The sequence below is a fragment of the Phaseolus vulgaris genome, chromosome 7, assembly GCF_051622355.1.
Source record: "Phaseolus vulgaris cultivar YP4 chromosome 7, ASM5162235v1, whole genome shotgun sequence".
In the NCBI taxonomy this organism is placed as follows: domain Eukaryota; kingdom Viridiplantae; phylum Streptophyta; class Magnoliopsida; order Fabales; family Fabaceae; genus Phaseolus; species Phaseolus vulgaris.
This window is the reverse complement of record NC_143504.1, coordinates 50,946,690-50,965,217: the sequence shown is the minus strand read 5'-3', so window position 1 is coordinate 50,965,217 and position 18,528 is coordinate 50,946,690. Positions and strand designations below refer to the sequence as shown.

General features: G+C 27.3%; 1 protein-coding gene across 2 annotated transcripts; it reads left to right on the top strand.

Annotated features, from left to right (window-relative positions):
- The first annotated feature begins 9,751 nt into the window (after positions 1 to 9,751).
- Positions 9,752 to 18,422, top strand: LOC137829977 (mitochondrial ATP-independent inner membrane protease subunit 2). Of its 2 annotated transcripts, none has more exons than XM_068637033.2 (5): positions 9,752 to 9,927; positions 11,463 to 11,632; positions 16,437 to 16,620; positions 17,410 to 17,516; positions 17,903 to 18,422. In XM_068637033.2, the coding sequence occupies exons 1-5, from the start codon at positions 9,856 to 9,858 to the stop codon at positions 17,982 to 17,984; spliced, it is 615 nt and encodes a 204-aa protein (XP_068493134.1). In that variant the 5' UTR covers positions 9,752 to 9,855; the 3' UTR covers positions 17,985 to 18,422. The 2 variants fall into 2 exon arrangements, with proteins under 2 accessions (XP_068493134.1, XP_068493132.1); XM_068637031.2 differs by having other exon boundaries at positions 9,753 to 9,927; positions 17,407 to 17,516.
- Positions 18,423 to 18,528: the final 106 nt, after the last annotated feature.

Here is an 18,528-nt window from a genome sequence, read left to right as displayed (position 1 = left end):
TAAGCATACAACATAATCGATTATGTCCTAAAAAATAGTTGATAGTCATTAAGCATACAACATAATCAATTATCATCTATATTTAGAAGGATAATCGATTATGTAGTGTCTATTAAAATAGACATAATCGATTATGTTATTCAGATATTCAACATAATTTCTTTTTTAAGGGAAGACATAATCGATTAGGCTCCTAACAATAGTGGGTAATCAACTATGTTATTCTTTTTAAGCAAGGCATATTCGGTTATGTTATTTTTTTTCTTCAAATTTTCCAATTTTTGTTTTTTATGATTTTTCCTTTAATTTTTTAGATTTTTTTTGTTATAATTTAATATTCTGTTAGTATTTATATTTAGAAATGTTAAAAAATATTTTTTCTTATTAATCATAATTAATATAATACATTATTTAAAATTATAAGCTAATATTTTAGTAATTTTATTTATATATTATAGTAATTTAGATTTTGATTTATTAATAAGAATAAAAAATCCATTTAAATATTTAAATTCTAAAAATATAAATAATAGAATTCAATTATATATTATAATAATCTAGATTTTGATTTATTAAGGAGAATACAAAATTCATTTAAATTTTAAAAATATAAATAATAGAATTCAATTGATATATTATAATAATTTAGATTTGATTTTATTAATGAAAATTTGAATATTTAAATTCTATAAATAAAAATAATATTATAATTATTTTATTAATGTAATTATTAATTTTTTTTATTAATCACTATCCATTTTAATGGTACTTAGAGAATTATATTATTTTGAATGAATTTTTTTAGCATTTAATTTATATTATGTATAAATCAAATTTAATCTTCATTATCTTCAATTTATATATATTTATTTATATATATATATAATTTAAAGAATCATAAATAATATCAAAGTTATCTAAATACATTAATTTAACTAATAAAATTAAAATAGATTAATAAATTGAAAAATAATTTAATTATATTTAAATTTTATATTTTATTTATTTTAATTAAATAAAATGTGTATAAAAGTAATTATTATTTATTTTTTATACACAAGGGTAAATTTGTAATCTTACAATTTACATAATTAAAAATAATTTAAAATATCCTTACAATCATCAAATCACTCACATATTTCAATAAATTTTCTTTACACATCCACTCTAAGTGTGTATTTGGATTTGGGAGTGGATGTGTGAGGATTTGAGGGAGTGGATATGTGAGGATGTGAGAATAAAGTGAGTTTGTTTGGATTGGGGTATGTTAAGGTGGATCTCTGAGAAAAGTTTATGGGAGTTGGTGAGTGATAGTAATTGTTGTGAGATTTTTAATTTTTTTTTAAAAGTGTAAAATATAAGTTTACAAATTTACCCTTGTATTTATAAATTATTTTCTGTATAATTAAATAATTTATTTCGATACTATTAAATAATTATTTTCTTAAAAACTACGAGTTATTTAATATTATCAAAACATGAAAAAAATCATAAAAATAATATTATCTAAGCATATACAAATTTATTGTTATATTTATTTATACATTTTGAAAGTTTTTTATATTCATTGATTTTGATTTAGATTGTATGTAGATACATAACCATGTAGATATTTTATAAGACATTTTATAATAAAAAAATAGTATATATAGAGTGAATTGTACAACAAATTTATTTATAAAGAACAAGAAATATATATAATAAAGTATGAAATATCATAATATGATAATTATGATGGAAAAATAATAAAAATAAAAGGTATTATTATATATATTATTACATTAATGACAAAAAAAAAGCTAAAAATGGAAAACACCACCATCTTAGGTGGTTTTTCCCTAAAATCTCTGCATATGAGAAAGATGAGAAAAATCACTGTTCATGGATATCCACTCTCTCCCTTCCCTACACATCTCTTTATTTAAACCATGGATATTCACTCACATCTTTCTTATTGAACAGTACAAAGAGAGCCTAACAGTTTGTTTGCTTCAGGAAGAGACCTGTATGCGACGATAGAAAGGAGGAGATGATTCGCGTTTGGTTCAAGGGAGATGCACGGAAAGGAGAGTGGGTATACAAGCGTGAATAGTGGAATTGTTTCTCCTTCTCAAAGCTCAGAAACAACGAGAAAGACACCTAAGCACATATAATTTACAATTTTATCCCACATAATAAACAAGTTTCAGTAAATGTATATTAATAAACTTGATTCTCATAAAGTAAACAGTATATGAATTTCATTCTGAAATCTTTATAATAATATAATATAATTATATAATATAATAATAAAATAAATAATATTATAAATATTTATCTATTTATAACAGTAAATTTTTATTAATATTAATAATATAAATGTTTAAATATTAAAATAACAATAATATGTGAAAATAATTTATAAAATAATAATGTTAATTAAAATATTTTTTAAAAATAATGATCATAAATATAAATTAAATAAATTAATAACAATTAAATAAATTTATTAAATAATAATATTATTTATAATTATTATTTTAATTTTATATTCTTTTATTCTTTTATTTCTAATTAAAATTTACATTATTTTAATTAACTAAAATGTATGGAAATTTTTTTTTTATACACAAGGGTAAATTTGTAATCTTACAATTTATAACATTCAAAATAATTAAGAATATCCTTACAATCATCACATAACTCACCAATTTCAATAAACTTTCCTCACACCTCCACTCTAATATACCCCAATCAAAACAATATGAACTTTCTTCCCACTTCTACTCTCCCACACTCTCAATGAATATGGATACAACAACAAAAATAGTTGTATGATTTAAAATCTGATGTATTCTCATGAAATTGTATAATATAAAGAGTTAAAGTTTGATAATATTTTTTTAAGGTTGATTGTATGATTTAAGATTTAGGATTATATGGTTTACATTCATTTTTAAAGCAAATTTATGAGAATATATGTGAAGTTAGATTGAAAAAGTTTATTATAACTAGGTCAGGATATATTATAGAATATGAAATATTACATTAATGTATTGTACTTCATATATAGTTGATTTGGACAAAAATAAAACTCAATCCATAAATATTAATGAGGTGAACAAAGCACTCTTACTAAGAATTGAGTTGAATATAGATTTTTTGTGATATTTCTTTTAATGAATATTAAAGATGACTCTAATAAACTATCTTTAATAATTCTCAAGTTCTTTAGTAATTCTTTAAATTATTCTTCATCTGCCTTCTTAATTTACTTTTTTAATTATTTATTTTTTTCTTGCCTTGATCATTTTATACTTATTTAGTAGTTCTTTGGTCATATTATCATTTTTATTATACTTATTATCATTAACATAATTTATACATATTAATATAATTATTATTATTAATATAATTATTATTATTAATATTATTCACATTATTAATATTTATTAATATTATTCATATAATTAATATTTATTAATATTATTCATATAATTAATATTATTAATATTATTACTAATATTATTATTATTATTATTATTAACATTATTAATATTATTAATATTATTATTATAATTAAAATTATTATAAATATTATCATTAATATTATTATTGTAATTAAAATTATTCTAAATATTATTATTAATATTATTCATATTATTATTCATATTATTAATATTATTATTAATATTATTATAAATATTATTATAAATATTATTATAAATATTATTATTAATATTATTATAAATATTATTATAAATATTATTAATATTATTATGAATATTATTAATATTATTATGAATATTATTAATATTATTATGAATATTATTATGAATATTATTATAAATATCATTAATATTATTAATATCATTAATATTATTAATATCATTATTAGTATTATTAATATTATTAGTATTATTACTATTATTATTAATATTATTAGTATTAATATTCATATTATTAATATTATATTCATATTATTAATATCATATTCATATTATTAATACTAGCGGGAACACAGGCGCGAGAGCGCCTGTGTATCCGCATTTTTTATTTTTGTTTTTGTTTTTAATGTATATTTATATTTTATTTTTATTATTATGTATCTAATATTTTATTTTTATAATTATTGTGTTTTTTTATTTTTGCTATTAATGTTATTATTATTATGTATTAATATTTTTTATTTTTACTGATTTGATTATTCATCAAATCTATAGTAGTTTGATTTTTCAATATGTGTGATCTTGAACCATAAATAATGATTCTTTAGAGTTTGGATACTTGATTGATTTTCAATACATAATATACAATTTATTTTTATCATTTTTGCTATTTAAATAAACCTAACTTAGTGTGGTTTTTATATTGGATGTTATTTGAAACGTTTTAGAATGAAATTTCTTTTTAAACTTTGAAATTGTTAAGAAGTATTAATCTATATTCTTATCACATATTTTCTCATATTTTTAATATTTTTTTTTAATTTTATATCTATTTTTTTACTTTTATATTGTGATATCGTAAAAAAATAAACAAATATTTTAACATTAGATAAATTACTTGAATTAATTTTACAACTAAACAAAATTTATTTTAATTTAAATATTTTATTACTTTATTTCTCTTAATTAGTATTTCAAACTAAAAGAAACTTAGGTCTTAAATAATACATTGTTTTAGTGATTATAGTAATATTTAACCTTTTAAATCAAATATATAGACGATCATATATATATTCATTTTGTTTTAACATTGAAAATTATGTCATAATTTTTTTTTTAAATGCATATTGATTGAATATTATTAAAACTCATTAAATTTAGTAAAATTATGTTTATTATGGTTTACACAATAATTTTAAAACACCTCCCATTAAATTATGTTCCACAACATAAAAAAAAAAATCAGAACTTCATAAATAAAAATATAAACCAAAATAATATAATGCATAAAATAAAAAATTGAAATATTTTACATACTAATTTTATTAATTAAATTTGGATTAGAGTAATGATGAAAAAATATTATTTTATGATTGTGGAGGTGAAATTAGAGTATGAGAATTTATCACTTTCCATTTTTTTTACAATTTAACATAAAGCAAAGCAAAAAAAGTTAAAAAGGTTTGAATTATAATGTAGTGCAATATTGAGAAAATACAGGTTTTATGTTATCAAATTACAAAGACGGTCACAACACCAAAGAATTATGATAGGCAGAAGAAAATATAAACCAAAATAAGATAATGCATAAAATAAAAAAAATATAAACCAAAATAAGATAATGCATAAAATAAAAAATTGAAACATTTTACATACTAATTTTATTGTTCAAATTTGAATTAGAGTAATGATGAAATAACATTATTCTATGATTGCGGAGGTGAAATTAGAGTATGAGAAGTTATCACTTTCCATTTTTTTTTTATAATTTAATATAAAGCAAAGCATAAAAGTTAAAAAGGTTTGAATTATAATGTAGTGCAATATTGAGAAAATACAGGTTTTATGTTATCAAATTACAAAGACCGGTCACAACACCTCACAACAGATATTAAATGATCATAAAAACAATAATTAATATGTATTTAACTTTAATGCTTTATAATTAAGATATAAAAACTTGAGGTATATGTATTAGATTTGTTGCACTTTTTTTATACCCATTGAAATAGGACTCTTTCGCAACCAACTTTCTCTCAAAATTGCAACAATATTCTTCTCTCCCGAAGAAAGAAATGTAGTGTACATCTACATACAGTAATATATATGCATATAATTCAAATTCATGGTAGATAATGAATTGCCCAAAGAAGAAGAAAAGAAAGAAAACAAAAAGGGAACAAATACTCAATCTCATTATGTTGGTCAAGAAGGTGGTCTTCGACAAATTCTTCTTCTAAAGAACTTACATCAATATCTTTTTCAGTCTTGAGTATAGGCTAGACCCTCATTAGACACAACAAAACCTCCATAATAATTAGACAACAAAACCTTCATAATCATTAGACAACAAAACCTGCATAGTTTCTTGAAAACAAATAAACCTTGGAGAGATGCTCCCATAACACCATAGTTTCTCAAAATTTTCCCAATCACTGATCCAAAGCCACTGCAAAAAAACCCCAAAAACTCACAAACAATCAATGAAAAGTGCATGACTAATTTTCATCTAATAGAAGATAAAAACAGAAAACAAAAATATTTTGTTCCTTGAAAACAAATAAACCTTGGAGAGATGCTCCCATAACATACCGAAAACACCATAGTTTCTCAAGATTTTCCCAATCACTGATCCAAAGCCACTACAAAAAAAACCCAAAAATCCACAAACAATCAATGAAAAGTGCATGATTAATTTTCATCCAATAGAAGATAAAAAAGAAAACAGAAAAGGAAGTATTTTGCGAAGTGAGAATTTTTCAGAAGAAACCCCAACGCCATCAAGATTTAACGGGATATGGAATCCTGATAAAACAACAAATGAATGAGAATTGGAAAAATCAAAAGAGAGAAAAAAGAGCATCATGAACATATAGAAAATGATCAAAACGTATAGAGGAAGAAAATAAGCATGTTTTCAATCCAAAGTTCAATCTCCTCCACTCTCTTAAACAAACATCTAGTTTTTCAATCAGTTTTTTTCAAATTTAACATTAAGACTCATTTTTTTCTCAATTTTTAATTTAAGTAATATTTTTCAATTTTACCATTTCAAAACTGTTGTAACTGTTCAAGTAGTTACAAAATAATTAAATAAAATAATAAAAGAGAACCAATATTTAGTAACTGTTCAGAAAAATGACAAAATGACTGAAATGTCCAAAATAAAATAATAAAATAAATATTGAAATGAGGGTAAAATAGAGAAACAATTTATGTAAAAAGAAAAAACAGTTAAGAATAGAATCCCCTCTATATATAGTTATAGATTATTAATATTAATATTGTTATTGTTAATATTAATATTGTTAATATTAATATTAATATTGTTAATATTAATATTAATATTGTTAATATTAATATTAATATTGTTAATATTAATAATAATATTGTTAATATTAATATTGTTAATATTAATAATAATATTGTTAATATTAATAATAATATTGTTAATATTAATATTGTTAATATTAATAATAATATTGTTAATATTAATATTGTTAATATTAATAATAATATTGTTAATATTAATATTGTTAATATTCTTAATAATAATAAGTATAATAAAAATTAGAATCATACTAAAGCATTTGCTTGGTGTAGGGGTTAAATTTTCTTTGAGTTATCTGAAGGAACCTCACTTCGAATCCCATTCATTGCACATTTTATATTTTGGTGCCAAAATTTACATACGGATTCCCGCTCCATGGCGCCAAAAGTTACATACGGATAAATAACAAATAACATGAGTTTAAAGTACAACTCATAAGTTAGAGTAAGCAAATTAAATACAATAAGCATGAGAGAGATGATAATGAAAACTCAATGTTCTTATACTAGTTCATCTTTGTTTCTTTACCAACTTGTCCAAGTTAAGTCCATTATTATTTCTTTACAGGCTTCCACGTGTGAGTATTCATTTATACAATTTTATAATTTTGTCCATGTCTTGGAAAAGCTTTATTTCATGTGTTTGTGGCACACTAATTTATTTTTTTGGATTGTAAAAGAAATTATACTTGTGTAATGTTAGGAATGATTGACTATAAACTATTGTTATAAAATTCATCTCATGTATGTGATACAATAAAACCTTTTTTAACATTATTTTATATTTTATTGGACGACAATGTAAAAGGTTTATATATAATAATGAGAAGTGATTGTCTAATGAGATGATTTTTAAAGGTTGTGAGTTAATGCAAATTACATAACTAGCAACAAGATATACAAACTATTATCTATCACATTCCAACATTTTCCAAATTTGATTGAGACTCTTCCTCAGCTGTGATGAGGCAATTTTGAATGGGATTAAGATATCTTATATTGATGTGATGTTTTTTTTATGCGAGAATTTTAAGCTAGAGTTGGAAGTTTTTCAATTTTGGAAGTTAGATTGTGATCCATCTTGTTGGACTAAAAGTTGCATCAACCCAAGAATTTTAGGATAATTATACTTGATTTTGATTATTAACTTGTCATCACATTGTTGATAAAAAAGAGTGTTTCACATTGCATCCATAATTAAATCCAAACAAAAAATTCATAAAGTTCATTGTAGCATAAGGAGTATTTTTCTAAAATCATGCATTTCATGAAGATAATAAAGCTACAAATGAGATGAAGAAGACAATAATCATGACCAATTTGATTACAGAAGTTTAGTTTTGTTCCTAATCATAGTAAAAAAAAGTTATGAGTTAATTTAGCACATGCCTCTTTGATTAAATATTTATAATTATTTATTTTTGTTCTAAAAGATACATTTGAATGTGAATATAAAGTTAATATGTATCAAATTATTTATGTAAATATAAAAATGAATTATATGTAGTGTGCATGATTATATGATAATCTTTTTAGATGTTGTTTTCAGGAGTACTCTCTATTTTCTTATGCTTTTTTCATTATTCATGTGACTGGTGCAAGTTCATAACTGAGTTTTCTTATGCAACCGTATTTCTTTCAACCACCCTTTTCTTCTCCTTATTGGAAACCATCACAAGATACTTTATTTGAAGTTCCTTGAAATAGTTCTTATTTTTTGAATTCACGACAAACATAATATATAATATATGAAAATTAATCAAACTAAAATCATAAAATAAATAAAAATATTAATAAGGTGGCTCTATCAATAATTTATACGTTTTATAAATAAAGTACTCAATAATTTAAATATGTGTATGATATTTATTTGATTAATAAAATATATCACATTTTTTCTCATGTTTATTGTTTCTTTCTCTAAATAAAATATATAAAATTATTAGACAATATCTTAAATCGTTCTTGTTACCATTAACCTCAATCACATACATACGATACTTGATATAATTTATTCTCCAATAAATTAAAAATATCATTTTATCACCATAATAAAAAGCACTCTTTAGTTTTTATAAAATGAAGTAAAATGGACGACTAAATATGTACTTAATTAGCCATCAAAATTTTGAAAACATATTGATCTACTTAAAAATACCCGATAATTAATTATAAGAGATTAACATGTTTATTACATGTTCACTAGTGTTTAAACCATTAATGATATTGTAAAACTACTCATATAAAACTGAAGACTTATTATCAAAGTCCATACATATAAAAAAATCATTAAGAATACTGTAAACACTTACAATCCTAAAATATAGATGATTTATTTTATACCCATCTAATATTTCATTTATTCTCTATCTAATTTTATAATTAGATTCTCATTACAAACATAACTTCCTATAGTTTTACGAACAATAAAACTAATATTTTTTAACTATATAAAAAAAACACTGTAATTTAAAGTAAGAAAAAGAAAAAGTCATAAAAATATAGTGTCCACCTAAAAATACATTAAATATTTAATATAAAACTTAAGTAGAAACATAAAAATAATCTCAAATTCTATCTTATAAAATGATTATAACACGATGATATAAATATCAAAATATAAAAATATTGCTCTTACAATGAAAATGAAAACCTCACACTAAAATATAAAAATATGTAATTATTGAAATAATATATTTTTGTTATTCTTCGAAATTTATTATTATTATTATTTTTGAAAAAAAAAATAGTTTCAATAAATGCAAATAGCTGAGAGAAATTTTTGGGGTTTAGAGGAGAAGAGGAGGAGAAAGTAGCGCCTCTGCTGCTGCGTTCTGTTCTGGTTCTGGACACAATTGAACACTGTCTGCACACAGCAATGGTTTCGATATCGACATGGTTTCGCTATATTGCCCACAAAGTCGATTATTCCGTCTCTCTCGGCTGGAAGGTCCTTCTTCCCTCTCTTTACTTTCTCTGTCATGTTCTGTGTATTTGTTATGCTTTCATTTAGGTTCAGTCTTGCAGATCACACTCGTAGGCCGTGTTAGGGTGATCTTGGAACTGCCTCTTGTTAATGAATGCGATTCTGTATAGGCTGACTTTAGGCACGATGATAGAATCTCTCATCTTGAACTTATGGGCACATTTCAAGATTTTTTCTTTCAGTGATTGTTAGTGGAAATTAATCATTGCTAGTTACATTTAGAACTGCTTTGCTGTTTAAGTGTTCAGCATGGCAATGCTGATGAGAAAGTTTTGTAATTTGGCTCTATGGCAATTTCCTTCTCGTAATTGTTCTAATAACACCTTTGTTGTTTATTTGCAATGAGATATTCTCTGTTAGTTCATTCACAAGTTCTTGGTTAATGCGAGACCTCTTTGAATTATTTGTTGATAGGCAGGCACTCTAGCTTGCAGGTTAATTAGATGTGGGTGAAAAGTTACCGAATAGAAAAATTTAGTTTGAAATAAATTATATTTGGTGTTCTTGTCTGTTATGGCCATAGAATGGTGGTTGAAATATCAAAGCTGAGAGGTTTAACTTTTATTTATTACACCAAAGTGAATAAGTTTAACTGTATGTGTATCTAAACTGCCTTGGATAAGAGGAAATCATAACCTTTGCTGTATTATGGTTATTATTTTAAACAGTAGGGCTTCTCCACTCTGATGTAAATTTATGCAGTGTTAATAAAGGTGTCAGTTGCTTGGAAACCAATTTCTATGTTATTTTATGAAAATTGAGGAAGCATTAGAGAAGAGGTGTTGGATGGCATGTGATTTTGAAGATTATGCTTTTATCTTGAACAGAATATTCTTTTGGTTGTTCATCATATCATCCATTTCGCTTGCATTTATTTCATTTCCTTGATTTGGGGAATTCTCTTTCTTTTACTTGTTTATTGTAAAAAATAATAAATAGAATAGTCATGGGTTACTTGGGATCTGTTAAAAAAATACTAGGAATAATATTTGATTAGGAATGTTATTGGGCTAGGCTTGTTCTGGTTGAATCTTGTACTATTCTTGTATGTGCTGTGGAATTTTAATATGAAAAAATAAAAGTGTTAAATCAGTGTCTTGCAACATGACAATCGTTCATAGTCTTATACACTTGTTCTCTCTTTTCTCCTTTTTCATTATATCTGTTGAATTTCTGCTATTTGAAATTAAGATGATTATTATGTGAGGGGATAATTGGGACATAATTGTTTGAAGACTGAAAAGCATATTTGAGCTAATTTAGATATTAAAGGTGAGATATCATTTTGAACAATTGTGAATTTTCATTCTTGGAACAGAACAATGAAAAATTATCAACTAAACAATTACATTTATATACTTTTTCTTGTAGTTTAAGCTCTACAATTGTCCTAGTGCAAGGTTTACCTTTTTTCCTCTTTTCTGTAATTGTATATCACTTTGTTAGCACTTATAAACCCCCTTCCCCTCCTTTGAAATGCTTTTTGCCATTCAATGTAGAACTATAAAGGAGGTCAAGTTACAGACAGAGAGGCAAGGGATATTATTTGGAAAAACTTCTTTCAAGGAAGGATGACGTACTTGCACTGGAATAAAGGAGAGGAGATGGCCCCTACTATTGATGGAAAAGCAGTAACTCTTGTTCGGAACTTGCCAACTGCAGACCCAACGTAATCTCATATTCATCTAATATAACACACACTATCCTTTTGTGAAAATTTATAGACAGTTATTGCTAGTTGTTTGATGTGGGCCTTCTAAAGCTAGAGATATAATATAAATGTTTTGCATAAAAGACTTCTATTTGCTTTACCTTTCTTAGACTTGTGGTATGGTGTCATCTTTTTTGGATATCTGTGCAACCCTTGCTTAAAAATTCTTTCAGTCACTTATTTTCTTTTCAATTTCAGTTGAGATAGACCCCCACTTTTTCTACAATTGGTCCGTCATATATTTGTCACATCACACTGAACTCTTAAAATACCTTTTCTTGTGAAATTATGGTTTACCCATGTTATCTGGACAACATTAAATAGCATGGACACCATTTAGGTGCTGGGTCCATCCAGGATAGCAGAATGACATATACATAGATATTTAAAGTTTAAACGTTGAAAGAGACAAAAACATAGAGGTTGAGTCTTTTGCAGCTTTTAATCCGTTTTTTAATAATAAAAAAGAACATGAGGCAGGGTTGGTTTTTGGCTTGTACCATTTTCATTTGCCAAAACTTCATTTACATGTGGCATGTATAATACATACGATGACTGCAGAAAGAGAGATAGATATGATTAGGATTTTTTCCATTTACTTTGAATAGTTACTATTGCAACAGTGTACATACATACGTACATACTTAAAAGGGACTAATTGGCCGAAACTACCTATATAAATTAACATCCCCCTCGGATTAGGTGTAGTTACAAATGAACTCAATTCAATATAATGGAGATAAGAAGTGGAATGGAATGGTATTTCTTAGAATTTGGACTTAGAGTCTAATTCAACCCCACAAAATTGGTTTGTAGGGTAAGGATTGTTGTCAATGACCAATATTCTTATAAAGTAAACCTTGACCAAGAGACTTCTTTTCATACTTCAAAATGCAACTGGCTGAATCCTAATTATTAGCACAAGGAGATGGTAGAAATTAACTCATCACCGAAAGTCTGAAACAACAAAGGAAATGTCTTAACGGAAGATGTTAACTTAACTTGCAAACTACTAACTAGTCTATGAAACTGTTTGAGTTCTCACATTGACTATAGATATGACAAAATTAAAGTATATAAGTGAGTGCAAATCTCACCTTACAAGTTGGTTTTGTGAGGTTGAGTTAAACTTAAAGTCCACTTTTTAAGATAATATCAAAGCTTATTAATGTCTATCCTATTGAGGTTTGTTGGGCTTATTGTGACACCTGTTAAAGACCCATCCTCTATTCTCATCCTTCATGTCCTTGGTGTGAGGGAGTGTGTTAGAAATCTTAACTTAACTAGAGATATAGTCAAATTATAGTATACAAGTAGGTGCAAACCTCTCCTTACTAAGTCGGTTTTGTGAGGTTGAGTTAGGTTTAAAGTCTACTTTCTAAGATGATATCAGAGTCTATCCTATCAAGGCTTGTTGGGCCTATTTTGTCACCTGCTAGGGGTCTTGCTATTGGACTACTTACAAATATCTAGTTCCACACTCGAGATGTGCAGTCCTTAGTGTGAGGGAGTGTGTTGGAAATCCTACATTGACTAGATATATGACCAAATTATAATATATAAGTAGGTGCAAAACTTATCTTACAAGTTGATTTTGTGAGGTTGAATTAGACTTAAAGTTCACTTTTTAAGAGATACCTTTATGGATCAATCAACGACTTCCCTTAACTTAGGAAAGCTTGACATTAGATTCCATAAGATAGTGTCTACTGGTTTATTATCTAACATGCTAAGTTCCACTAGAATTATCCATTACATAGTCATGTATTTCGTTTGAGAAGAAAAACAAAAGTACTAGAGTTAGACTGAGCTACTTCAATACGTAAATGTTATTTATGTGCCTTTATCTTTGGTTTTGAAAGTGATGAAATAAGTGTTTCTTTAGTTTATCGACACTGTTATGAGCATCTCAAGTTATGGAAATGTCATCAACATTAACAACCAAAATACATGCATTTTCTTAGAGAATTATACGAATAAAAGATTGAATGATTACAATCACATCAAATTGTACTAAACCCTTTAATTACGAGATTACTTTAGGCTATGAAAAGAGTAACTGAGTTTACGAATTGGATTAGACTCATTGTGAGAAATAAAACTTGGAGTTTGCTCCATACAAATCTTGTCATGGAGCTCACTATGAAGGCATATTTAATATCAAGTTAAAACATGGGCCAGGAACACTTTGATTACGAGATTACTTTAGGCTATGAAAAGAGAGATGGAGTTTACTAACCAGATTAGTAAAACTTGGAGGTTGCTTGTACAAATCTAGTCATGAAGCTCACTATGAAGGCATTTTTAATATCAAGCTAAAACAAAGGCCAGGAACACTTAACATAACCGCCATGGATTAGAGAATGGTGAACAAATGACATCTTGGCAACTAGAAAAAAAAGTATTAGGATGATATTTTAACCATAAGCTTGAGTGTGTCCATCGCAACCAGACGAGTCTTAAGGTGATCTGACTACTTGGACCAACATTCGTATTGTAAATCCAATGATAAGTAAAAGGAGTTTAACTTGAGGAGCATCACTCCTATGATCCTATTGACTGTTAGCATGCAGTAGTATTGTCTCACCCTCCATTGCTTGACTCTATCTTGGGTGCAAAACTGACTATGGTGGTGGTGATTAGGAACAAAAAAACCTACAAAGAGGATACAGAAGCACAATATGGTGTAGAAAACAATGATAATTAATGAAGTTATAAATTGGATGGGGATTATGAGTGAACAAGAACCTTCCAATGGCAATGGGGAGATTATCTCTAGGATATTTATCTACCGCAGGAGGAGATGCTGGAGCAGGAAGTGAGTCAGTACGGGCTTCTGGAGGATCATCAACAGTAGTGTGAAATCTATGGTCATAAACCTATAAGGCCTACAGAGGAGAATGAGGAATTGAAAGGGAAACTTTAAAAGAGCGTATATCAGTGGAAAAATTAGTATCAAGAGAGTGACATTTATAACCTTACTGAACACTATAATATTGAGGAAGATGCACTTGATTGATCTTGTTGACATAATGTGGCATTGGAGGATCCCTTACTGCTCAATAAATAAATCAATGTGAATAAGATTAAATGGACAATTAATATAACACAAAATCCCAAGGAATAAGAGGTAGGATGTTGGGCTAATTAACATGAGAGTAAAAGGAAATTACTCGACATGTGGGTAGGGGCATCAAAATCAAGGTCCTAAGGGGCAAGATATGACTGAGTTAGACATTCAATAGGGAGCAACCTTGGCAATGGAGGAAGAGGACTACTGTGCTACATAATGCCTCAAATAGTCAATCATAATAAAGAGAGAAATATCTGCTGAAAAAGTTTCCATTCATACCTTTGGGAAACAATTTTTATATATTGGTAATTGTTGAATTAAAGTCTATGGGTACATGAATAGTCTGATTTATGTATAGTGCTTATCTTAGGTAGTTAGGGAATGCATTGGTATTTACTACTAAAAAATGTGAGGGTAAAACAATCACTTTGGTTCTCGAAAAGTTTAAGTTGTCAACACTTACTAAAAGTATTAAACTTCAAAAAAGATCTCTGAAAGTGTGATTCAACTGTCACTTTAATCCTACTAAGTCTTTGTTAAAGTTTAAAGTTTGTGCCTACGTGACACACTTATTATTAATTTGTATCTGAACTTAATCACTAACTATTGTTTTAGTTTATGAAAGTACTTTGAATTTTCAATAAGTCTTCATGTTGCCTGTAAATTATTAGCATAAATATCACAATTATTTCATTTTCTTCCATTTTGTATCTCTTATATACTTCACCTTCTTCTGACCCACCATTTTCACCTTCACCATCTTCTAGTAATTTACATTAATGTGGGACTTAATTCAAAATTCGGAAGTACTTTAAAAAGCTAAAATGACTGTTGTATGTAGTTAAGTTTAGAGACCAAAACGATAGTAAATGGTTAAAGGTGACTTTTCCACACCCCCCCTTATGCCCAAAGCTATGGGCTTGGACCATTGCAATTTAGGTTGCCCAATAGTGGATTTAGGATAAAACTCTAATACCATTTTAGAATTTTGGACTTATGGTCTAACTGAATCTTACAAAACTGATTTATAAGATACCCAAGTTTTATAAGCTCTACTTAAGTCATCTCTAGTTGAAGTGAGACTACACTCCCTTGAGATTACAATTAAGGTAGCCTCAAAGAGACCACAATTGAAGTGGGCTAGGGGTAATTTTAATTAAGGTGGCTTTCCAATGGCAAGCCTTTATGCAACATTATGCTTAGCTTCTGTGTAATGTCGTGGTAAGGTTCTTGTTGTGGAGACGGTCTTATTGCTCACAGTATAAACAATTGGATTTCATGCACCAACTCTCTGCAGACCCTATATTCTGGGAGGCCACTGTATAGTCAGTAACATGGTTGCTGCGAGTAACACTGAAATGTCAGATCTCATTTCCTGTTCAGATGATGATTTCTTGTCAATAAGTGGTGACCCATGGAGATTTGTATGAGACTATTTCTGTTCAAATAATATCTTGGGAAACTATATGATAAATGAGTCTAGAATTTGTGTCTGACTGTATGTTTTTGTTGTAACGACATGTACTCCTTAAATTTGTCTATTTAAGTTGGTAGGACTGTGCTAATATTAACTACAATTTGACTCTGAATTCCACAAAAGATGGAGACTGACTGATGATTGACCGTTTCATGTGGAGCTCAGTAATTAATCTGCATTACTCATTAGTGATGGACTTGGTTCTTTTACAGGCGTGTCTTTGTAGGAGATGTTGTGCTTTTGAAGGATCCTGAGAAGCCAGATAATTACCTAGTCAGAAGATTAACTGCGATTGAAGGTTATGAAATGGTTTCTACTGATGAAAATGATGAATCATTTACTCTTGAGAAGGACCAATGCTGGGTAGAGGCTGAAAATGAAAAATTGAAAGCGAAGGTAAACGTTTTGGATTAATATATCATTTAATCAAGCAATGAGTTATTATTGATATAAAAGCAGAAAGCAAGGTGGACGCATGCTTGTAGTTATTTAAATTTTCTGAAATTTGCATGTAAAATTAGTCCAATAACTAGATTGTTACAAAAAATTATAAATAGATTTGTTTCAATGGTTGGTTGGGTTAGAATAATTTTCTATGATGAGTTAGTAGATAATATAGTTGACCTCATCTAGTGAGGTAAGACTTAGGTTGTTTGTTGAGTCAGTAGACATAATGTAGATTTGACATTGTTGACTGGATCCAGATTTAGTTTTTACTTAAACCCCCTTTTTTCAAGACATAATGAAATAGACCACAGCTTACCATGGGAATTCAGTTAAGTAACTTTTGTAGTTCAGTTTATGATATGGCTAGAGCCTAGAGATAATTTGCGACTTGGATTTCTCGAGTGGAAATGTTCAATCTATGTTTTAATTCATTCATGACTTTTATCATTTTTCTTGTAATACCAAACTTGCTTATTCCTGAACAATAACCATGGTAGTACATGAAGACAAACAAAATCGCCTCTATCAGACCGAAAAATCTCCTGCTAATGATTAGTGTTAAACTCTCAATATTTTCTATGTAGCACCGTATGGTTAAGGTGAGAACTGAGGATATAGTTAAGTTTGAACCTCATATATTCACTCCTTTTTGTCTGACATTGCAATGTTTTTCCCTCCTCAATTGGTTGTAGAACACTTAGAATAATTGATTTTTAATGCTCCTAACCCAAACAGCAGGAAGCGAATGATAGTCGGACATTTGGTCCAGTTCAGATGACAGACATTGTAGGCAGAGTCATATATTGCCTGCGAAGCGCTGTAGACCATGGCCGTGTACAAAACAGGTGAACTTAATTTCTTAGGCTAATTAGTTGTTATGTCCTTGATTTTTTTAGAGTTTTTAATTAGGTCCTTAGACTAAAAATTGTAATTGAGTCCTTGATTTTTTATAATTTTTGAAATTGAGTCCCTGGAATAATTAAAACTGACACAAATTGTTATTTTTCTAGCAGTTTCAAGCCATTTTAAATTAACTCCATGGACCCCAATGCCAAAAATTTACAAGATCAAAGACCTAACTGTTTTTTTTATACTTAGGGATCTAATTAAATGAAATTCCCAAAAAATTTAGGGACCTTCTGATGTACTGAACCTTAAATTTATCATGCACTAAAATGGGGGTGCTCTTTTGAAATGATTATTATTGATATATATTTTACTCCTCTACCAGTTATTTTGGCATGCGAAAGGATACACCAGTGTTGGAAGTTGAACTTGATGTTGATGAGATGGCAAAGAGTCACAAAGCCTGAGCTTTTGTCCCGGGAAGCACTAACTACTTTACGTTATGCATTCACTAGTTTCTTCTTGTGGATTTTCCTTGAAGCACAGATGAAGAATAAAATAGATGATTTTTAAATTGTTGCAATGGGGCGGTAATGTTGTATGGCTATCCTTTGCATTGCATCTTAGGAGATTGGTTCGTTCTTCACAACACAAACATGATTGTAAGCTAAGTTCTAGCAAGGACTCCTCTACCCTTTGTTCTATTCGTAAGTCATTGGTTTGGCTCTAAAACTGACTAAATTTTGGTCTATTTGTTAAAGACCATAAAAGGCTGCACCATTACAAAAATCATGGTTTCAGGTATTTTCTATTTCTCTGGTGCTCGATGACAATGATATAGAATGGTGCTGTACTCACACTGTTTGATATCTGTTTCGTCTAGTCAGAGAGCTTAATTGTCTGCATCACACGCACATAAACTTGTTCTTGTTTTTACTCGCACGAAGTTATTTCCTTTTATTTTATTTTCCTCTTTTGCGCCCAATTTATGATTAATGATGCACTCACAAA